Genomic DNA, 24,628 nt, shown 5'->3' on the forward strand with positions numbered 1-24,628 from the left:
AAAATACATATTTAAGGGTTCATTTTCTTAACATCACATTATCTGACCTTTTCCGCTTGACTCATACTTATACTAGATATTGCAAATAAGGGAAACCATGGGACCTATGCTTCTTTGGGCCTGGCTTACTTCACTTAATATAATTTTTTCCAAACCTTTCCATTTCCTAACATCAATACCAAATTTCAAACTCTACTATAAAGCCATAGTAATCAAAACAGCTTGGTACTGGCATTAGCACAGACCCCAGGACCAATGGAATAGAATTGAAAACCCAGAAATGAACCTACAGACCTATAGCCATCTAATCTTCGATAAGGGAGCTAAAACAATAGAATGGAAGAAAGACAACCTCTTCAGTAAATGGTGCTGGCAAAATTGGTTAACTACATGTAGAAAACTTAAGCTAGATCCTTATATATCACCCTGCACCAGAATTAACTCCAAATGGATCAAAGACCTTGAACTCAAAGCAGACACTCTGAAAACATTACAGAATGGAATAGGAGAAACCCTAGGTCTCCTTGGCTCAGGCTGAAATTTTCTGAATAGAGACCCGGAAGCACAACAAATCAAAGAAAGGTTGGACAAATGGGATTGCATAAGGTTGCAGAGCTTCTGCAGAGCAAATGACATAGCAAGCAAGATCAATAGAAAGCCCACCGATTGGGAAAAGATCTTTACTAGCCATACAACAGACAAGGGTCTCATATCTAAAATATACTTGGAACTCAAAAGAAATAGTTTTCTTTACCCATTGGCACTTACAGAAATGCTTCCCACTTTTTTTCCCATGGTATCTAAAAATAATACTCTAGGAGTTCACGTTATCTATCTCCTATGGCTAGAAGTCCCCTCTAGAGAATACAATCAAATAAATGTCAACCATGGAACAACTTCAGACATAGCACTGACCCCTCTATCGTCTGACACATAACTGTCAGTTAAAGAATCTGCAATAACTCCTTATGCCATTGTGTGGCTAGCACAATACAGATAGACACAAAGACTTCAGTGAACAAAAATAGTGGGTACTGGTTTGAATATTCCCTGCCAAACTAAGACCCATTTGTTTCCAAAGAATAAAGCATTGTCAGGGGTTTTAAATGTGTTATTGTTTTGGAGTTTATGCATTGATTAGAAAACAAAAGTCAGTATGAGGACTCTTCACCACCTGCCCTAAAAAGGGAAACAAGTAGGAGGATTGACACTGGAGGAGCCAGCTCAGCTCTGCATGCCAGATAGATATGGCATTCCTCAGCCACTGCTTTCAAAAGGAAGTACATCTGTAGATGATCTCTCCATGGTTCTCTGACATTCCAACTATCCTGCCACGACTACTCACACATGACAAGTTCTTCATAACACCAACCACTGAACCTAACTGAAGTTCAAGTTAAAGTCTCAAGTTTGTTGTATGGAACATAATTTCCAGAAACTCAAGTGAACATAACACCAGTAACAGCCAAGTACCTGCAAACACGATTTTTGTATTTAAAAGTTATTTTAAATTATCTTTAAGTCATTGTATTAAGGAGTTGTTAATTGGCATTAACAAAGCAGTTTATGAATACAATGTATCTTGATCGATGTCACCCCTTTCAGTATTCTGACTCTTCTCTCCCCTATCCACCCCTTCCTTCCATCAGTCTTCTTAATTTTGTAGAATATACATTGGATACTTTACTGCATTCTTCCCCTTTTCATCTCTTCATTTGTCTACCCTTTCCCTGTCCCAGCCCCCACCCCCTTTGGGTACCCTCTTCAAGGTGTGTACTTTTGCTGAAATTTGACTTTGGCTTAATATTTGATATTCTTAAACATATTCCTATATTAGTACTATTAGAAATTTGCTTACCAGGGTGCTTCTGTTCTGGGTATTAAAACTTTATTATTTTGAACAATCATTTTATATTATATTGCATCCTTAGTCTACATTAATAGTTCACTGAAAATTGTTTCTCAAAGTTCTAGTTGCATGAAAGATAAGTAGGGAATATTGCTAAAGGATAGGTCTTCAGATAATTACAAGCACTTTGTAAACATTAGCTGTGTTAAGTGGAATTAAGCAAGAGTTTCTTTAATGTTGGATTTATTGGCCATTATATATTATATGACCTCAGAGGTGAGGAATGAGAGTTAGTGGAATATTTTGAGGGACAGGTTTCTATTAAATCAACTTTAGAAATACTGGCTGAGGGAGGATGCAGAGTGGTTTGTAAAATGCACATTTAACTCTTAATGAATACTTAAGAAGGAGATATATATATATATTTATATATATATATATATATATATAATATAAGTATGCTATTTTACCTATGCTAAACTACTTTTACTTAATGTTATGACCTCATTTATATAGCTACTTCTCCCCAGATACAGGTGGAAGAAGAGGAAAGTATGTATATCACATAAAAGCTAGCTGTTAATACAGTGAAAATTCTTCTAGGATGAAGGAACTCCAAAAGGTTATATCATTATGAACTTCAATAATGTTGACTTTAAGTACAACCTCAGATGCTTTAAAGTATCCTGGAACACAAATGAGTCAGGAATTATTTGTCCTATTTTTGAAATGAGAAAACAACACCCGAAATTATAAATGGCAGTGCAACACCAAAGCACCAAACTTAATAGAGGAAAACTTGACTTCTTAGTCCAGCTCCTTTCCAGCATATTCCCTCCTTCTCTCCCAAGGATGTGCTTAGCCCAAGTGGGAGCTATTCCACAAACAGACTGATGGCTCAACTAGTAAAGAAAGGCATTTAAAGGATCTGGTCCCACTTCAGGATAACCAGGCACAAGGGTTTTGCTCAGATTCTTCCACTTCCTTATTCACTGCAAAGACCAAATGCTGTTTAAGAAGTCTTTCTTCCCTGTGTCTTACTTAAACTTTGAATAAGACAAGAGTAGATGTCAAAAGTAGGTACACTAATCTAGAAGAAAAATATGCTTTTACATTATTAACATGACAAAGGGAGACAAAATGAGCTAATTGCTTAATTGGATTGAAAATTTTCAAAAACAAGTTTATGTACACCCATGTGACAATATTAAGTAGAGACTTAAATACTAGTTCCAAAGTTCTCAAAATCTTGTTAAAAACTAGCAATATCACTGTCACCTGAGAATTTCTTAGAAATACAACATGTCGGACCTATCCCCAAATCTAACAACTCAGAAAATTGGGGACAGTTGCCAGAGACCCCCGTTTAAAAGCCCTACAATCAATTCCTATGAACAACTAACTTTAAGAAGTCATCTCTGATTTATCAATGGGTATTTTAAATTTATTTATTTAAGGTCTTTCTAATAACAGAAATTTTGGTAAGTCTTAATCATGATCCACATAGTCTTCATATTTGTGTAATTCAAATAGCAATAATCCATTAAGATTATTCTGATCATTCATCAGAGATCGGTTAAAAAACAGGAAATTTCAAATGGAAAAAATAAATGTTTCTTTTTCCTACAGGGATGATTTTATACATAACTAGCAACATTCCAAGCTATTACTGAGTAGAACTTTGTCAATAGCTGCATAGAAATGCCAGCATCTGAAACATTGTTTTCTGGTCACAAATAATGACAGAAACACAGCCAGGGATTCTTTCTCTTGTTTCAGAGGATTGGGAGCAACTGAACTCTAGTGGGAAGAGCAAGGAACACTTACTCTGCAAGAAGCGGCCTTGTATTATACTCTTTCATTCTCTAGTGCTTACACCAGCAGCTTCTATTTAAGAACCCCTCAGACTACCTGGGACAGCCTGACCTAACTTTGCCTCTATGAGCTTGAGTAATCCTGAGTTGACCATTATGGTACCATAGAATTAACAGAGGGAAAGTTCCTTGGTCAGCAAGGCCAATAAAAAATACTGAAGCACTTCCTGCTACATAGAAGGGACTCAGTAAGACAAATGTTGTGTGGAACAGAAACATAGGCTCAGAGACAGGCCTAGAGTTTCACAGACCTTGACTTGAATGCAATCTCTCTCCCTTATTAAGCAGGTGACATCTGAAAAGTGGTAATTGTTTGGCTTCTCCATTTCCTGTCTACAAAGTGGGGATATGTTACTAAAGGATTACTAAAGAAGATTCGGTGACAAAACATCCACTTATTTATCATTCAGGCTGCTAGTAAATAATAAGGTTTTCATTAATGTTTATGTATTTTACTAAGCTAGATTTTTTTAAAAAATAAACCAAACTAAGCCAGGTGCTAGTGGATCATGTCTATAATCCTAACAATACAGATCTGAGATGTGAGATCTGAGGGTAAAAATTTGAAGTCAGCCCCGACAGGAAAGTCCATGAGACTCTTATCTACAATTTGCCACCAAAAGCCAGAAGTGGACCTGTGGCTCAAGTAGTAGAATGCTAGCTTTGAGCAAAAATGCTCAGGGACAATGCCCAGGCCCTCAAGCCTCAGGGCCAGCACACACACACATACACACAAATATGTGTGTATGTATGTTTATATTCACATACATATATACATCAAACTACCAAAAATGCAAATATTGCTAAAGCAATTTATTTCAAAATTTAATTTTAAAATGGCATTTTTGAAATCAAGGTGAACATGTGATTCATAAGTACTTTCAGGGGCTGGGAAGGTGGCTCAGTGGTAGAGCGCTTGCCTTGCATGCCTGAGGCCCTGGGTTCGATTCCTCAGCACCACATAAGCAAAAAGAAAAAAAGCCAGAAGTGGCGCTGTGGCTCAGGTAGTAGTGAGCTGAAGAGCTGAGGGACAGTACCCAGGCTCAGAGTTCAGGCCCCACGACCAGACCCCCCCCCCCAAAGAAAAAGGTACTTTCAAAAGTAAAAAGTATTAGCATTAGAAAAGATTCTATTCCTATTCAAGGTTGGAAAACCAAAAGTCTACAGTTTATATGATAATCAACATTTCAAATCTCCTGTCAATTACAGCCAATGTTTGTTTCAGAATCTACAGAAGGGAAACAGAGCTTCCAGGAAAATGAAAAACGTAACTCCTTCAGACACTAAGAGCTTCTATATCAGAACATACCTGAAATACTAAAGAAGAAGAAAAAGGTTGTTAATTTTGTTCTTCTCCCTAATCTAATGAAAAAATATATGAATTTACCTTGTTCCTTCATGATTTTCAAATGGTCTTCAATTTGGGGAGGAAATTCTACAAAGAAAAAAGCTTTACATAATTGTATTTCCTTGCCATAGAAATTAGGTGTAAATACTACTTATTTCTAGAATTACTGCGACAAAGGAGGGGAGATAAAGGGATCATACAACATCGTATCTTTTTTAAAAAAATATTTCTCATTGTTACTATAAAGGTGATGTACAGAGGGGTTACAGTTACATGTAAGTTAATGAGTACATTTTTTTAACAGTTTCATTTCTTCCCTCATTCCCTCTCCACTCTTTTCTCCTCCCCAAGTTGTATGGTTCATTTTCAACATAGTGTCTAGTGAGTATCACCACTGCATTTGTTCACCCTTTGTCCCATCATTTCTGAGCTCCACCTTATCCTCCCAAGACAGATAAACTTACATACAAAAGGTACAGAAATGGGGGCTGGGAAGGTGGCTCAGTGGTAGAGCACTTGCCTTGCATGCCTGAAGCCCTGGGTTCGATTCCTCAGCACCACATAAGCAAAAAGAAAAAAAGCCGGAAGTGTCGCTGTGGCTCAAGTGATAGAGTGCTAGCCTTGAGCTGAAGAGCTGAGGGACAGCACTCAGGCCCAGAGTTCAGGCCCCACGACCAGACCCCCCCCCCAAAAAAAAAGGTACAGAAATCAAAAACAGCAAAAGCAAAAACAAAAAGCAAGCCCAAGGCGGGGGGGGGGGGGGGACAGAACCTGAAGTTACAACGGAGTATCTTGATGGCCTAGATATGTGCTCTGTAACACTGTCAGTGACAAGTCCACATAAGACCACAACTCTACTGTGGACCTAGCGTGGGTAGGTTGTACCACTGGGTTTGTATAAGTATATGCTGTGATATTCATGTAATGACAAAACAGACTAATGATTCCTTTCTTAGACTCCTTTATCAGCATATGTTCTCATTAGTAAATATGTTACTATTTTACTGTATTACCAAAAGCAATGATTTCACTGCCAAAAAGGTGTGGGAGACTTCATTCTATAGGCAGAACAAAATGAGTAAAAGTATTTTTCCTATGTGTGTGTTTGGTTTCATAAGTCCACATCAAACACAGTATGAAAATAATGTAGTTTAATTATAAGTAATCATGACTTCAGAATTACAGAAATAACAGCCCTAGGCTGCTTGAAATTCTACCAAATAGCCTAACTTGAAAGCCAGTTTTTAAATTTTTAGTTACTACATGTCCATACAGTTGTTAAATAAAGTTAGTAGTATAATTTACTGAGGCTGGGACACAGGGCCTCAGGCTCTCAATTCAGCTTTTTCACTCCCAGCGAGCGAGTGCCCCTGTCCAGCCAGCCTCCCTCCCTCCCTCCCTTCTACCTTCCCTCTCTTCCTTCCTTTCTTTCCTTCCTTCCTTCCTTGCTGATTAACTTAAGATAGAGTGTTGCAGAGTTTTTGACTAAGGTTGGTTTTTTTTTGTTTTTTTTTTTTGTTTTTTTTGTTTTTTTGCCAGTCCTGGGGCTTGAACTAAGGGCCTGGGTGCTGTCCCTCCCCAAGCTGCTTCCACTCACAGCTAGTGCTCTACCACTTGAGCCATGAGGCTACTTCCAGCTTTTTCTGAGTAATATATTGGAGATAAGAGTCTCATGGACTTTTCTACCTGAGGTTGGCTATGAACCATGAACCTGAATAACTAGGATTACAGGCATGAGCCACCAACACCTGGCCTATGGCTGACACTGAACTACCTCAGACGTCAGCCTCATGAGTAGGTAGGATCATAAGCTTGATCCATTAGCACTTGGCCCATTCTGAGATTCTTACCTAGCAAAGTAGAAAATTCAGCCTGAAAGTAAATCAGCAGGAGAGAAAAAATGAGGGGGGAATATCCATTTTCTTGTCTGGGCCGTTGCCCTAGCATACCATACAAGGGATGCTACACATCCTTTCACTTGAAAAAAACAAGGAAAAGCTCTACTGAAGTCAAGTTTACCTATTCCTGTCTAAGTACATATGGTAATACAAGAAGTTGCTACCTGATTTGTTAACCAGAAAATAGAGCTGGAGTATGGACAGTGGAAGGAATTTCTACCTTTTATCCTGTGTAAACAAAGTTTACACAGGAATTTCTACCTTTTATCCTTTGTAAACAAAGTAGGGCAAAGTAGGCAAAGTAGTGCTACATTGTTATGGAAGGGTGAATTACAAACAAAAGCATGCTTCATACTACTTCATAGAGAAGTAGAAAACATTATGAAAAAGAGAGTTATTTTACAGGTTGGTAACCTGATTGCATATTTCTAGTTTGTAACTTTCTAAAGTACTGCATGAGTCTTCTCCAAGAATCCGATCCATTAACAATGCCAAGATTTCATCAATGTGAACTTCAAAGTACTCAGAGCAGAGGAAGCTATCTATAAACTTTCGAAGAACTGTCAAAAAGAGCCACAAGATTCTACCTGCACTCTTCAAGACTCCTTCCTGTTAAGTGCTTTAACTTCTAAATAGTAACCAAATGTCAAACAAATCATAAGCATTGTACAGAAATCACAAGTTTACCTATAGCATTTCATAATTATAATTTCTTTCATTAAGTCTCTCTACTTGTGATGACTTTAAATACAAGTCATATACATAATAATTGTATCATCCAAAGCTACAGTCATTCTTTAGTTTCCAATGTTTTGCCACTGGGAGCAACACACATGCGTACTAACCTAATTGTTAGCTGCACCTGCTCCGAGTAAGCAATATTTCAGAAAGGAGATGCGTGATAAAAATAGCATGTTCTTGTCTTAATCTGTTGAATGTAAATCCAGATTTTTTCCTTCAAAAGCTGATGCCACATACGCTTTGTGCCACACAAGAGTTTGATGTGCAAAATGTGGGCGAGTTTGAGCTTCCCTACTTGACAACAAAGCTGTCTTTAGAATCCAAAATGAGTTCTATTCTTCTATATTGTAACTGGGTGATTTTTTTTTCCTTGCAAAATACCACATTACTTTTTTCAGCATTTGTATACTCTGATTCAAATAAACACTGAAAAAGATGCCAAACTCTTTCACAAGATGCTGAAAGTTGTAAATAAGTTAAATTGCTCTTGTCCTATACTACTAAATAAATCCATCACTGAAAATTCAAGTGTAAACATTTTGGGAACTCTGAAATCTTCAGTTTCTCAGCATTAAGGAGAGCCATGGCAAACAGAAGTTTAATTTCTTGAGAGTATGAGTTTAAATCCCAGATTCTACCCATATACCCAATCTGCTTTCAGAAATCTCATCCCTTTTTGAAGAAATCACCCTAAAATCCAAGACTAGCATAAGTATTTAGTTCATATATTTCAATTTATTGGAAGTTGGCTATCATAGCTAATACACAGAATTTTAATTTATTGTCTTACAAGCTTATTTTCTGACTTAAAAAATACATTTATCTCAATGATTAGCCTGTCAAATAATATCAGTATATTCAAAATAATTAAGGACAAAGATATAGAATCCTGACCAATCAATCCCTCCAAAGCACTGGTCTCTCTCCTTCACTGGTTAAATGACCAAAATATTGCATCTGCTCTGAAAACAGTCTGATGCATGATGCCTTTTACTTCTACAATACCCAAAGATAACTTGTATTTTCCTAAGATTACATCAAAATTGATGTAGATATACATATTCCTTTATTTAAAATGCAAACATACTATCTGTAGGCTTGGAAGATAATGTTTTTCAGAAACCTAGTAAAGTTATATAATAAATTATTTTTATCTTAGACTATTTGTGAGATCCAATAAATTCAATTAATTTAAGACTTTTCCATACAACTACAAAACCAAAAGGTAAATATTGTAATAACTCTGAATATTTTAGAAGGGAACAAAACTGAATGACTTATGTCAGCCATTGGTACACAGGTAATAACTTAGTCTGAGAACCTGGTTTATTTGTAAGAGCAGTCTTGACTAACAGCTAAAAGATTCATAAAGCAAAAAGAAAATATCTAAAGCAAAGGTAACATATATACATCCACCTATATTTTAGTCCACATTTCTGCAACTAATAATTGCACAAGAGGTTTTACTTATTTATAAGTAGTAACAATTGCCAAGAGTTTCTGAAGTCCTTTAAGTCCTTCCACCCTATCAACAATTAGATTTTCTTTGTCCTTTGTTTTTTGTCTGAATCTCTGTATTAACATGGCTGCTAATTGTGTTAGCCTGGTAGCACATACAGTGTGAGTAGGGAAAAATCACATCGTACTTTGAAAGTACAAGATACTCTTTAGGATTCAAACATTTGCTTGCTAAGACTCATGCTCCTGTATTACAACTATTTCTATTTTGTTAAAGAACTTAGATGGCAGAGTTTCCTTTCCATAAGTGAGATAGTATTTCTCTACTGCACCACTGCATGCATGTATGCATGTGCACACGCACAATTGCACTATTGGCCAAGTGTGCACACACATGTGCATGCACACATGTATGAACACACACACCTTTACACGCATCGTGCTACTCTGTATATCTAGTTTCTCATGGGTATGCTTAAGTTTTTCACATTTTTCAAGTTCTTGAAGAGTGTGCATCTATCACACACAGTGCCACTGATGTAATATCTACACCCTCCTACTCCAGTAATAAAGCCCTGAGAAACTACATGATTAAGGGCTAAATGGTGTCTTTAAAGCATGAAGTAGAATAAGAATGCTCTAACTCACTCACTCTCTCTCAGTTTTAGGCTTTTATACTGTGAATTAGAAAATGCAACCTCTTCTGTTTCATATATAGAAATAAGATTGTTTTGAAAATGTTTATACAATTTAAAAACCTTGCCCTATATGGGTGGTTTGACAAAGCAAACTTTTTCCAGTGTATTGGTCAGCTTTATCATTGGTGGCAAAAAAAAAAAAACCTTTATTGCAAAAACTTATATAAATATCTAGCAGAGAAAAATGAACTGATTTACACACCCCAGAGAAAACACAATGTTCTTGAAATTCTATCTATAGTTCTATCTTCTTCTTACAAACAATTGCATAAGTACACAATTCTCAGCTCAAAATACACATCACCAAATAACTTCTGAGAAAGAAGAACATCTTGAGAAAACATACCACAGAAAGCACTGCTTTTGTTAAACATTAAACAGAACAACAACAAACACTTGACTTCATGATAAGTGACAACTGATGACACAAACTTGAGGAATTCTATCAGTCTTAATAAGTCCTTGCAATTTTGAACACTTCTTTCTGATTGGACTTTCACAAATCTCCTTCTGTCTTATGGTTCCATCAGCTTCTAGGAAACCTCCTACTTCAGATTAACCATTTAACAGTGCTATAATTTTCTGTATTCCCTCCTCAGCTCTCCTGCCATCCCCCTTAGAGACATGACATTTTCCATGGTTGGCTTCTTGTCTCTTTGCAACTGTATAGCATTCCTTAAAAAGTACATATAATTCTCCATCAGGGATCGACAACAGTATCTATTTCAGAAGTCGTGCATAACGTCTGAGCTTCTTTCTTCTATCTGTAGTGATTGTTATTTAAAGGTTATTTGTTCTGTTCATGGCTGTGGTGTCGGTGAGTTCATCTAAGTAGTCCTCTTCAATCCACATACTTTCTAAACTCAATGTGGCTTCTTAATCGCATTGCTCTAAGAATATCACTGCCCTACATAGTGTTTTATCAGAGCATGGTAATTATAAGCAATATATCCTTAGAAAAACAACGCGTCAAGGAAGAAACAAAGACACCAAACTAAGAATATAGAAGAGAAATCTGAATTTCTATATTTCCTTATAACACCTGTACAGTAAAAATGTACGTGACGATCTCGTTGTTCTATCAATGGGGGTGCAAAGGGTAAAGAAACAAGACTTACACCTTGCTTTGCTTTAAAAAGAAATCAATCAATCAATCAATAAATGTAACAAGTTTAACCCGCACCTGCCAAACTGTCTTTAGAGGGACAGAAATAGATGAGGAGCAGAAAGAAAGGTTCACCTCTCCTGTCCCCACCGTGCGTCTCCCTGAAATCATTTTAAATAGAAGCAATACATCTGTCACCTCTGTTTTTCTTTTATTTTTTTTCTTCCGTCCTCATCAAAGGCAGACCCTGTCACTGCAACTCCCCAGCCCACTACCTCAAAGACACATTACCGAATAAGAGGACCCAAGTGTCACTTACCAGTTGCATGCCACAGATAAAGATCAGCGTGCACCTGCCACTGCAATAACCCATGGTTTCCGAGACCCCTGCCACCGCCAGACTGTCCCGCGTCGGCCACCGTCGAGCCCCCACTTTATCCAATCAGATCGCGGGGAAGGACAGGCAAACCTGCCGAGGGGTCGGGGGCTCCGGGCTGGTGCTGCCAGCGTCCTGGGAAGGGACAGGCATTAGGACCTGCTGGCGCGGCGGCGGCGGCGGCGGCGGCTCCAGCCGCGCCCGCCGCACATACCTTCACTCGCTCGGTGCACACGCCGCGCCGCGGGCAGCGCCGCCCGCGGAGACGCGCCCGGGGCCCGCAGGGGCAGCAGCGGCAGCCTGGCAGCGCCGCCGCGCCCTCGGGCATCGGGGCCCCCGAAGGGTCGCCCCCGCCGCTTCCCCCCCTGCGCGGCTCTGGCCCCGGCGCGGCCGCCGCCCGCCCGTCCGCCCGCCCCGGCCGCCCGAGGCGCGCTCGCCCCGCACTCTCCGCGCGCCGGTTCCGGGGGCGGCAGAAGCGCGCGCGGGGCGCTGCCCGCCTCCCTGCGCCGCCCACGGCTGCTCTACGCCGGGCTCGGCGGTCCCGGCGCGCGGGAGGGCGGGAGGAGGCGGGGCGCGGCCCGGGCTGCGCCGTCCGGACTCGGCGAGCACCCCGGCGGCCGCGGTGCGGAGGCGCGCGCCGGTGCGGGGTCCGAGCGGCGCGCGGGCCGCGGGCGGCGCTGCCCCTCCCCTCGCGCGGTCCTCCTCCTCCAAACCCTTCCACCTGGTGCCCGCCGCCCCCTCCCAGGGCGTCCACTTCTCCCAGGTCGACGGGGGGTGGGGGGCGTAGGGGGGCGCCCGCAGCCTGGGCGGCGTCTGGGTGGGGAGGGCGCCGCGGGGCGCGGCCGTGGCTGCTGGGGTGGGTGTCGAGCCGCCAGCTCGAGCGTGGGCGCAGGCTTGGGTGCGAGTGTGGGCTCTCGGGGGGGGGGGGGAAGGGACGAAGAGGAGGGTTAAGGAATGGGCCGGGGGATGAAGTAGGGATGCAGGGGAGGCCTCCTCACCCGCCCCGAAGGCTCAAGTAGGGAAAAGCTCCCCCCCTCCACGCCCTCGCAAGCGAGGAGAGCGGGGGTGCGGAGACCCCCACACGACTGCCCGGTTCTCAGCCCCGAGTCTCCCGGGAGCTGAGAGTTCCCGGAGCAAAACCCGGCGGGAGCCGATGGATGGAGTTGCCGCTGGAGTTGGGAAAACTGGGGAACCAGCGGGCGTCAAGACGCCGCCGTGAGTTTGTTGTGGCTGCTTGGAACTGTGTTCACTCCCCCCCAATAATGAAGTGAAAGGATCCGAGATCACGTTCGCACTCCGTTACCTCAGCCGCGGGGACCGTCCCGTCCCCGCAGGTCGTGCTCTCCAGCTGGTGGCATTCCGGCCCGGAGCGGTGCGGCGGCGGCGCCCGCACCTGCACCGACGCGCTCCGGAGCTCGCTGCTGCCACCTGCGGGCAAAACGCGGACGCTCTGGAGGTTCTGGGGACTCGGGGGCCGACTTTCTTTTATAGCCCTAGGCAGCTAGGGGAAGCATTCGTGGTTTTTGCCAAGAAGTGAAGAGGTTGGTGTTGAAACGCTTCCCCTGGGAAACCACTCATTGGGATGAAGTCCCGAGCGGGGGTAACAGTTACAGGAGCTCAAAACCAACAAGCGTCTCGCCAACAGCTTTCTCAGTGGACCTAGGACGAATGAAACCGCATCAGGCAAAGAGCTTTCCTTGGCAAGTGGACTTGACTCTACTGAGAAAATGGTATTTGAGCAAGATACATGTATGCTTGGAATCGCAATAAGGATCCTAACCGATTGCTTTCTTTGAGTAAATATTATGACCCAGCAGAATAACTATCTCGAGATGGAATTAGAGCATAGGGACTCCATTTTCCAGGAGTCTGGGACTGCATTTCCAAAAGTGGTTTGTCAATCCTAGAAAGCCAAAAAAGTGACTTGATCTGTGAAATGTATGAATGCGGAGATTTTATTACCGCCATGAGAGTCTCTTTTAACATAGGCTTTTCCTCTGAAAAGCGCTTAATGGTGAGGTGTTCCACATCCTAGGACCTGGAGGGTAACAGATACTCCCATAACCTACAGTGAAATGAGGCCAGAAGGATCTAGAAGCAAAGTCTGTCTTGATCCATGTTAGCCTTCCGTTAGCATTGCCATGAAGAGAAAACTAGAGTTTCCTGCTAAATATTGAAAACCTAGATGTCATATTATCCGAAGCGTTCTTTTACCTTTTTAAATGTAGCAACGCATTAATGTGTTTGTGTGTATGCATTCCTAGTCCTGAGTTAGTTTGCCCGCAGCCAATATCAACCTGAATAACATCTTGACTGTGCAAGCTAAAGGAAAACATACGGTAACCCACTCTGCCAGTGCCCATCCTTAATTCCTGGACTGTCATGTCCCAATACATGCCATCTTCCATGAATACTTGTGACTGTTTCCTTGCAAACTGAAGTTGTTACCTTGAAACCAACCCTTAACCAGTAATGGACAAGAGATGATGGATACAGACCCTAGGTTTTTCCCTTCACAGGTGGGGAACGCCAAGACCCAGGTCTGGACCACATCGGTAACCTGTTACTGAGCCTTTGCAACCTCCAGTAATAACCATCTCACTGTTTCCTTTCCTTCCTTTCCTTCTCTGCTTCATTTAAATTTCTCTACCACTGCTCCCTGGTATGACCCCCAAAATAAATCACTGAGAAAAGCCCCTGCATCCTGAGAAACACCACCTAGAGAAATTCCTGAAACAAAACCACAGGTTTTTTGTGGGGGGGAGGGAGAGGATTGGGTTTTGTTTTGTCCATCATGGGGCTTGAACTCTGGGCCTACATGCTGTCCCTGAGCTCTTCAGCTGAAGGCCAGTGCTCTACCACTTGAGCCACGGTTTTTTGGTCATTAATTGGAGGTAAGAGTCTCATGGACCTTGCTGCTCAGGCTGGCTTTGAACTGTGATCCTCAGATTTCAGCCTCCTGAGTACCTATGATTACAGCCCTGAGCCACTGGCACCTGGTTGTTATTTCTGACCTTAGAAGAATGAACCACAAATGTGACCCATGCTGACCATTGACTGTGTGTACCTACTAAATATACTGGCATAACTATGTGTTTTACTGGCAAAAATCTACTTAGTCTCCTTACTTACAAGAAATAAAAGCCCATTTTAAAGACACAGAAAAACCGCATCTCTTGATCAGAGGCACATGTCAGTGGCAGAATTATGAAGTCACTTTGTGGCATTGGAAAATCCACTTATGTATTCCCTATTGAGGTTTTGCTGTACTTGTTCATCATTCTTTTGGAAATTCATCCAGGGGTGATTTTATATGTGTGTGTGTATGTATATGTGTGTTTATATATATATATATATATATATATATATATATATATAATGAGTGTTCACACCTACTTTGTTATCTCTAAACTAAATTCAGATCACATCCTTCAAAAACACTGTAGATAGTGGCTAGCTTTTGGAAAGGTGCCCTACTTAGGGATACAATTCCATTCTTGAGGTGGCTGTGCCCTTTTTGTTCCATTTCCTAGTGTCCCTGAAACTAAGTGCCTTACTGGAAGAAACATTAATCACAGCTGAGAGAATCATGGCTGTCCCACAGAAGTGCATTGAGGGAAGAGATGTCTCAAATTGGAATGTCGATTGCATTTTCATTTAGAAAGGAGGTCATAAGCTATTTAGCTATAAGGTGCTAAGGGCTTTTGTTGACTAGTCTGGTGACATAACTATTGTTAATTACTTCTTTCTGTGGGGAAAATGTGTTACATATTCCACACCTCCATCTGGCTCACCTTGCCATCCTGCTTTAGAGTACTTTTTCAAGGTTGTTTTATACTTACTTCATTTATCTTTCAGGACAACTCCCTGACTGCAGTAGGTGCACAGCCAGTTAGCAAATTAGAGTCTTCATCACATTGGTTCAGCCAGAGCCAAAGTTCAAGGCTGGCTTCGCAACTCCACTGAGCTAGTTCACTCTGCATTTTATTCTGTCTGCATTCCTTGTATTTTGTAAGTATAACAAGAATAATTACCTTCACAGTCACCAGCATATTTAATCTATTTAATATGTTATACAAACTTGGATAGTTTTCCTTGTTTGGATAACAACAGCTATCAGGAAAATAATATTTCTTAAATACTGACAGCCAATAGAAATCAGAAAACAATCACTCAACACTTCTGACTGCTAGGGATTATTTCTGTCACATTATGCATCATTTTACTACAAAAATAGGATTATATGGCAGGGGACATACTTTAGCCTGATTCTTTTTACTCAACAATGGATCAAGAACAAATATTCGAGTTATTTATCAAGTTCACAAGCTCCACAGAAGGACAATTGGCTTTAGAAATTCAAGTTATGCCATTCATCAACAAGTAAGGTTTGGTTTTCTTATCTATGAAATGGGACAGTGGTGATGCAATAGGTTATTTTAAGTAAACATCAACATGTAGAAAGCTTTAAAGAAAACAGTGGCTAGCATAGAGTTACTACCTAATAATGATACCATTATTTTGCATGCCACACATGTTTAACATTGTTTAGGATGCTTAATATCCCCATTATTTAACTCATAATTTTTCTCAACCTATAGTTTTGTTATGGACAGAATTGTGGCTCCAGAGTATATCCACTTGGCCATTCCTATAAACTGTGACTATATCACTACTTATAATACAGCAGATTTAAAAGAACTGATCAAATTCAAAAGGTTGACATGGATGAATGTCCTGCACTACCTAGGTAGGCAAATTTTTAATCACATAAGCTCACAAACAAGTTAGAAAAACTTTCAAGATGGGGAGGCAGAGAGTTTTGCAGCCTACAAAGAAGGTCATGACTCAAAGCATGTAGGCTTCCCCTTGAGGTGAGGAAAAACAAATTTATACTGATAATCTGATACTTGCCCAGCAAGAACTAGATCGGACATTTGACATGCCAAAGTATAAGATTATAAATATGTATTATACCATGTATACCTCATATACATGTTCTACATAGATATAATAGATTCCTTTAGAAATGAAACCCACTACATTTGTGAGAATGTGTTAGAATCACACTTGAAACAGTTTGTTTTTCAAAGATTCAGTATTGCAAATGTTATCATAAATTTACAACTATAATTTGCCTGCAATTGATTATTTCTTCATGATAAATTTCTTAAAGTGGACTTGGGAATCAAGAAAAGGAGCAAAACTGTAAAGCTAATTAATGTTAAATTTCTTCTGAGGGAATTCTTTCCACTTGTATCTGGCGGAGATATTTTTTGCTATTTTTCCTGTGACTTTACCCGTACTGGATGTGATGCAGGTTGCCCATACTTCATTTGAAATGCTGCAAATCCAAGATGGTTTCAGTGGTGACATGATACCACAAACACAAGTTATCAAAACTATGAAATTTACTAGGCCTGTGCTGTACATGCAACATTAACGAGTGTATGTCTACACTTGATACTCATACCCAAAATTTTTCTGTTATAGGTAAACATGCCAAAGTCTAAAAAGTGCAAAATCTGAAGTAGCTCTGGTCACAAGTATTTTGGATCAAGGTCATTCACATATAGTAGCATCTGCATCCACATGTACAAATGATTATTTTTATGCATTAAGCTGAATATTTTTATAATTTCCATGCTATCTAATCTGAGTTGCCCTAAGCATATCAATATAATTATTTTACAAATGTAAGAGCCATAGTTATAGTATAATTTTCATAAATTATCTCAGACAAAAAACCATGCTGGATAGAAATGAAAACATTTCTCAGAAATTAAAAAAGCCATATGCAACATAGTCCTCAAATTTATGCTTTTTTTTTTTGTCAGTCGTGGGGGCTGAACTCTGGGCCTGGGCGCTGTCCCTCAGCTCTTCAGCTCAAGGATAATGCCCTATCACTTGAGCCACAGCACCACTTCTGGCTTTTTTCTGTTTATATGATGCTGAGGAATCGAACCCAGGGCCTCATGCATGTGAGGCAAGCACTCTACCACTGAGCCAGCTTCCCAGCTCTGTGCTTGTCTTTTTTTTTTTAAACAGGAATTAAGAGATAAGTGAAAAGATGAGCTTGCTGGCCCTCTTACTATTGCTATTTAACAGCCCACTTGCAACAACGGCATTAAATGAGTCCATGTATTCCCTGGCAATGGATTTGGAGAAGGCACATTGGAGAATGCTTGTCTGTGTCCTATAATATCTGGGTGTTCAGCTGGAAAGATTGCATGCCTGGATCCATGGCTAGAGTAGGGATCATCTGAAAATATATTCCCTTGTACTTCCAACACATGAGATGTAAGGTCTTGAGGAACAGGACAGCTGCCCAGCAGAGCACCTGCAAGTAAAGGCTTCCTAAAGCTTGTCTTTCTCATAGTGTGGCTGCTTCTAAGTCATTAAGCTTCTTAGGTGGTAGCTGAGAGCTCTAAGCACAGCAAGAAATGCCAGAATACAGCCTGACTTACACCACTTTCTTTACTAGTTACAAAGAAGTCATCAGTCCATCTTGTTGAAGAGGAGAGGTACCTGCAGGCATGCCTATTAGTGAGAAGAATGCCAAAGAACCTGAAGGTTTAAGTCATCCATGTTAGCCATTGTATTATTAATGAAATTTACTGTCTTAAGAATTAAAATAAGTGCAATTAAAATTTAGACCTTAATGCTATTGCAGGAAAATTAAAATGCTATCTTCATACCAATATTTCAGAGAAGCCAGTTAATAGAATATAAAAAATAATTACTCTGAATTAACCAGAATAAAATTAATGATAAAATTAATAATTTGGGTTTTATATTTACAAGATAAGTAGAAAGAACATATTCTAGCCGTCCAAATGACTTTACATACTTGGGAGAAAGTTAACATTTAGATTCTTTTTCTACAATTATGAGATGAGGAACAGAGCATTTAAACTATTCAATAAAATGAGACTAAACAAATGATTATTTTTTTCGTGAGGCCACAGGAATACGTTCTCTAGATTTTTCCTGTGTAATTAAGATTTATTACACTGCTTGAAAGTATCTTTCCAGATAATAGAGTTACTGCAAAATTTCTTTATTTGCTCTGCTTTGCACACTTTCTCCTTTTACCACCCTAATAAACACCAATTTAATAGAATATTAGAAAAGTGACAATGAGAAATGTTAGGAAAGTAAGTGTAGTATAATTGTGTATAATTGGATAAATTCAAAGTCCATACACTGTGGTATGTTTTGCGCTTCTGGAGATAAAAAATAAAAACAAATACCAAACACACCTGTGTCTTTTTTATAGTTGATATGTTCCACAGTTAAGAAATTCTAATTGAATATTTGTTTTCCATTTTTGAGTTGCATTTTTAAATGGACACTGAATTTAACTTGTCTCTTTAAATACAGAGATAAATTCAAGAGGCAGACATTTCTAGTTAGTTCTTGTTTGAGCTCAATAGTTTAGCAGGATAACTACCTATTTTAGGCTTTCTGTTGGAGTTAAGAAAACAAGCCAGTACACTAGTCCTTGCTCTTGGTTGAAAAGGGTTCTTGTAAACTTTTCTGCCTAGTCTGGACTCCAGCCACAATCCTCTCAATCTCCATCTCCTAAACAGCTGGGATTATAAACATGAACAACGATGCCTGGAAATTATTAAATGTTTATAGGGACTTTGCTATGGCATTCTGTGGTAAATACATACTTCATATATGTCACCTAAAATTCAAATAATAAAGTTTTTATATAAAATTCTTGATGCACAGATATTTTGTAATTATGAGCATCAAAATCTTATTGTCTCTGATTTTATTAAAGCAGGAGCCATCCTTGTTCTAGCATGATGCTTCACTCTGTCTTCTTGTTCAAGGTTTTATTGGACAAACAGAAAATAACTAATACAACTAAACCCAACAAGAACCAGCATCACAGGCAAAAGAATCTGGTGATTTTCTCCATGATCTGAGGTCAAATACTATAATACCATATCAAGAAAAATATAAAATAGAGGTTTGGGATCTAGCTCAGTGGAACAGCACTTGCTTGGCAAGTGCAAGGCCTGAGTTCAGTCCTCAGCTCTGGAAAAAAAAATACACACACACACACACACAAACATATATATTATGTCATATATATATATATATATATATATATATATATATATATATGGTTGAAAGTGCTTTTAATCTTCCAGATAAAGACATGATGATCTAGATTTTTAAGGGCAAAATTTGGTAGTAATAATTATTTTATGAAAAATACTACCAAACAATTCCTGTAAATAATGAGCTTCTTTTAGTTCCTGAGGTCTTGTATTGTCGTGTCTCCTCTGTCTCTCTGTCTCTGTCTCTCTGTCTCTTGTCTGTCTGTCTTGTCTGTCTGTCTCTCTCTCTTTCTCTCTCTGTCTCCTTTCTATTTTTTCTATTTCTCTCCCCTCCCCTTCCTCCTTCCCTCTTTCTCTAGGTACCATCCCTTCACTTTTTCCATATTAAATAGTTGTCACATTCCAAGCTTTGTACTGATCACTTTACATAAATTTTCAAAAAGGCTTCTGAAATAAATAAATTAGATCCTTTTGATAGGTAGCAAGTAGCCAGGAGCAATAGGAAATTCAAAGAAAAACTAAAATGAAGGATAAGATCACAGGATATAAAGCACTGTAATTAAGCTTTCCAACTTACAGGTGACTAGCCTATGTGGTCACCAGGGTTATTAATTGCCACAAGAAGGGTTTTTGAGTACTCTACCCATCTAGATTAAGATAGGCTTCATTCTAGTCTAAAATGGGTCAACAAACACTTCTAAAATAAACAATTAACTTACCTACACAACCCAGGAAAACTGTATCCTAGAAATGAAATATGATTTTAAAAACCTCCCTCCCTCTGGTGCAGAGACTCTGCCCCATGGCTGGTCCTGAAGAGAGAGTTCTAGTTACTGAGCCCTTCACTTCTATTGTCCCTTTGCCGCCATTTTGGAATCAAGTAAGAGCAGAACGATCTGCCAAGTGAGAAAGCTCTCATTGTAACCAGGCCCCATCTGATCAATTCTGAGCATTGGACTATCACACTCCCTGAACCTGCCTGTAACTTCAGACAGTTCTAACTAAACATGCTGCCTCCCAGACCCTCACTGTCCCTCTTTCCCATAAGTCCAACATGCTTGAAGCTGACAAAAGGTGATTGAAGATGAAATGAGGTACCATCTTCCTGGAGCATCACCATGCCATGCAATCTTAGCTCTTCTATATTTCTTCCATAATAGAATTTCCTACCGCTTTCACTATGTTCACATGCTGCTAGATTCTTTTCAGGCTGGACTCCAGAATAAAGATTGATTATGTTCTAAAAGTCACTGTCTTATTTTTTTTTAATTGGTCCAACTTTATTGAAACCTGTTACAGAAGACACAACCAAGTAAGAACCACTGTCTGGGTTTCAAGGCCTGTAGAAATCTGAGTTACATACATTAATCCAAACTACAGTGTAAAAATAAACTTTAAAACAAAGTATATTTTCACTGAATGTTTGTAAATGTTTTCTTCTAAACATTACAATTGTTACAGCTCTTTAGAAAATCAAGCAGTTTTAAATTTTAAAAAATTCACTTACTATAAACATGTAAGATATTCACACTGAAGAACTTCAGCCCAAATCTTTACAAACTAGTGGAAGTTAGAAGATTCTTCATTGCTGGATTAAGAGATTCTTTGTTTTTTTTTCACATTAGAGACAAACTACCTCTTGCCTTACAAATGCAAAATAAATTCACTAGACTCCACTCTGTACAAGCGACCAGCATCTCACTATTAAGGCTTGAACCTCAGTAACACTAATTGGGAAAAATACAAATGCAGACTTTAACGTGAGAACTGGCTGAAATAGACACTTCCTGCAAGCATCTCTGGATGCTTTTGTTAAGCATTCTCTTAAATTCTCAAACATTTAAAACCCATTTGAGGGCTCAATTAGTACAGCACTTGCCCTAAGTTCCATCCCCCGTACTGCAAAACAATGAAAAAAAATACAATTGAATGATGTTTCCACGATCATTCTGGAAATGGAAAGAGTAAAGTGGATGGCCTTAGCAGCAATGTCAAGTGTCAATGCAGTGTTTTACCTCTCATCTGGTGATCTTGCTATTTCACTCCATTTCCTATTGCCAGTGCACCCTCTCCCTTATTTTAGGGTACCTGAGGTTCTCTGTATTACAATAAATAATTTTTGTTATTTAGATAAAGCATTTACATCTTTCAAAAAATATGTTTAATAATTACTCTCCAAGTCCTGCCCCTAATTTTCTGAGAGGTAAACAAGAAGTATCCTCAAGGCCTTTTGAAAAACAAACTATTTATAAAGGTCTTTGACCTCTAGGTTTGCCTTTAGAGATTAGAATTCAACCTAGAAAACAAAGCTAGTTGTCAAGCACCTGTTCCTAACTTAGAGCAGGCCTATACAATATAACAAAACCTTGTTTAATAAATTTTGGGGGGATAGGAGAAGATATCAGGACCTCATGCTTCCTAGGCAAAACTACTCTTTCAACTCTTATTACACGTATCTCATGCTTTTTAATGTATGTGTTTTAAAAATTGTTTTCAATTAAAAAAAATACAGGCCCATGAAAATCATGAACCTTCTTAGACTCAAGCATGGTAAGACAAGTTTTTGCCCTTACCTAATCTACCAAAAAAAAAAAAATAAAGACATGTATTTTTGGTTGATAAGTTAGTCAAAGTTATAGATCAAATGTGTTGCTAAAGAACACAATTTCTGAGCTGGTAACAAAACCATTCTGCTGGCCTGACACATGGCCAGAATTCTAAGACTAGAATTAAAAGCACTGGTTGGGAATTCTGTCCTTTTTACTGTTTCAGAGGAAAACCATGAAGGAGCTACCAGCTCAGTAAACACTGATCACACCTTGGCTAATGTTCTTCAGCAAGTTCAACAGGCCAAAGGATAGAGTTGTGCGGGATGAGGCTCTCACCCCTCACTGGTTTTGTGCCAGTTTTCCACAGCCGCCTCTTCCAGCATCATCTCAAACCTGACCCCCCCAGATCACCCACGTCCATACTGCCTGCCCTCCTTAAAGCCTGCATCCCAGTCTGTGCGAATCATCCGGTCATCCAGACGAGTTCCATTTATGTAGCACATAGCATTTTCTGCATCTGCTCTTGAACAGTATTCTACAAAACAAAATCCACATGCTGTTTTTTTCACTTTATCTTTATGTCAGCACTTTTGCTGAAGAGGTCATAAACTTGTTCTTCAGTTGTGTAAAAGGAAAGATTTCCAACACATAATGTAGTAATTTCTTTAGTAGTTTTTCTTATTCTTCATTGTCTCCCCCCATCCCCTGCCCCGGAAATGCTGGTCGTGGTACTGGCTGAGATCCACGTAGGAGTCGCTGCTCAGCGCCTTCAGTAGGCCCCAGGACATAACGCCGAGAGGTGGACAGGAACTAGGGCCCGAGAAACACGCCACGTCATTGTCTTATTATATGTGACTTTAGATACCTGACATACCTTTTCCAATTTTGTGCAACTTCATCTCTAACATACAGACAATAACATGATATATAGAACATGTGACTGTTGGAAACTTTATGTAAAAATTTAAAAGTTATGAGGAAGTTGGGTAACAATTATTTTCATTTCACTACTGGGCACAGTAAAATCAATGATGAAACAATATGAAATTTCTTTAAAATGTATAAATCTCCACTTGCTCTCTTGGCCTCTAGTCCTTGCACTTGTATCCCAAGCCTTTTACTGGTTGTTGTCAGCAGTTGAAAGTGGCTCTGGTTTCTAGCTGAGATGTCAGGGTCAAGGAACCTTTAGCGCCCCTAATGGACACTCTATGAGTATGACAAGCTGATACTTGCTCCACACTTGTGAACATGTAAACGGTGACAGTACAGTATTTGCCATAGGCTAATAAACATAGCTACATATATTGTAAAGGGTCTTCCTCTCAGTCTGTGGAGGTGGTCAAGTTCAAATCACTGTATCACATTGTGAACAAAGACACATCAGTGACAGTTTTCTGAGCCTACCTGCACATCCAAACCATTTCGGTGGGATTTTTGCTTCTAAAAGTGTTAATATTCTGCTCATGATTCCTAGGAGCCTGAGGAACCATATTCTCTCTTCAGTCACTGCACTGTCTATGTGTCTACTGCTTCACTGACTGAACAACTCCAGAAAAATGCACATCTCCTTTTAGAGAGTTCCCTATCATATGCATCTTGGATTTGTTTTTTCCTGAGGGACTTTGTAGTTAATCGTTTTCTTAACTAAGTGACTCCATTAAATAATTGTATCCTAAAATAGTGTTCATTTCTAGAGCCCGTTCTTGGTATCAAATGCTAGATTCCTTCAATTGTTATGAAATCCTTCTCTAGAATTCTTTTCAGGATCTGGTAGCAATCTCCTCAGTCAATAAAATGACCAGTGCCTCTGTGGAATTCAACAAAAAAGCCACTGTCTGCAATCTAGCCATCAATTGGCCATGGTTGTCCTGCCGTTTCCCACTCCTATTAGATATTAGATTAGGATAAGCATTCCTCTCAGGAATGTGCCAACTGAGAGAATTCATCATGTAATAATTCATGACAGCGGAGGAGGAAAGCTCAAAGAGGATTATCTGAAATCTGCCTGCCCCTGATCAGCCTAAGAGGGATTACAGATGTCATGGATGAGACTTACAGTTGGACTTGAACATGAAAACTAGAAAGAGAAGGAAATGTGGTGGCATGAGATTTACTTAGTAAAAGCTATCTGAAGAGAAACAAGGGTAAGAGATTGTACAGCACAGAAAACAGAGCAGTCAACTGGATGATACTAATCCTTTTCTAGAGATAAACATGAGGAATTATATCACAGTCACTTCTAAGCAACAGTTCATCTACTTACTTGAATTTATACCATACTAGTATCATTACTAATTATGCTGTATGGTATTTTAAATAAATTATAATCTAAATTGTGGATGTTAAAAAATCTTTGTGAAAAGGCACCAGTGGCTCATGCCTATAGTCCTAACTACTTAGGAGTTCTGAGAATTGCAGTTGAAAGTCAGCCTGGGAAAGGAAGTCCAAAAAACTCCTATTTCCAGTTAACTATACACACACACACACACACACACACACACACACAGAGTCACATACAAAGCCACTTGAGCTATGCATCAGGTGTAGAGCATTAGCCTAGAGCAAAAATAAAGCTTTGAGTTCAGGCTCTATTACCAGGAAAGAATGAAAGAAAGAAAGAAGAAAGAAAGAAACAAAGAAAGAAAGAAAGAAAG

At 39.6% G+C, this 24,628-nt stretch overlaps 1 protein-coding gene and 1 pseudogene across 2 annotated transcripts in view; both read right to left on the bottom strand.

The window, feature by feature from the left end:
• Nkain2 (sodium/potassium transporting ATPase interacting 2) overlaps positions 1–11,631 on the bottom strand; it is an 877,560-nt gene extending 865,929 nt beyond the window's left edge. The window contains exon 1 of one of the 2 annotated variants that reach the window (XR_011369284.1): positions 11,291–11,631. Coding sequence is in view for 1 of the 2 variants with exons in the window: in XM_070010131.1 (XP_069866232.1) it covers positions 11,291–11,344 (54 nt within the window). In the remaining variant the exon portion in view is untranslated. The remainder of the gene's footprint in view (positions 1–11,290) is intronic. The other variant, XM_070010131.1, reaches the window with a different exon arrangement.
• Positions 11,632–22,313: 10,682 nt separating this feature from the next.
• On the bottom strand, positions 22,314–22,762 carry LOC138819291 (nuclear cap-binding protein subunit 2-like; annotated as a pseudogene).
• Between the last annotated feature and the right edge of the window lie 1,866 nt (positions 22,763–24,628).

This window comes from Dipodomys merriami, unplaced genomic scaffold (genome assembly GCF_024711535.1).
Source record: "Dipodomys merriami isolate MVZ:Mamm:240054 unplaced genomic scaffold, mDipMer1.0.p SCAF_8, whole genome shotgun sequence".
NCBI lineage: Eukaryota > Metazoa > Chordata > Mammalia > Rodentia > Heteromyidae > Dipodomys > Dipodomys merriami.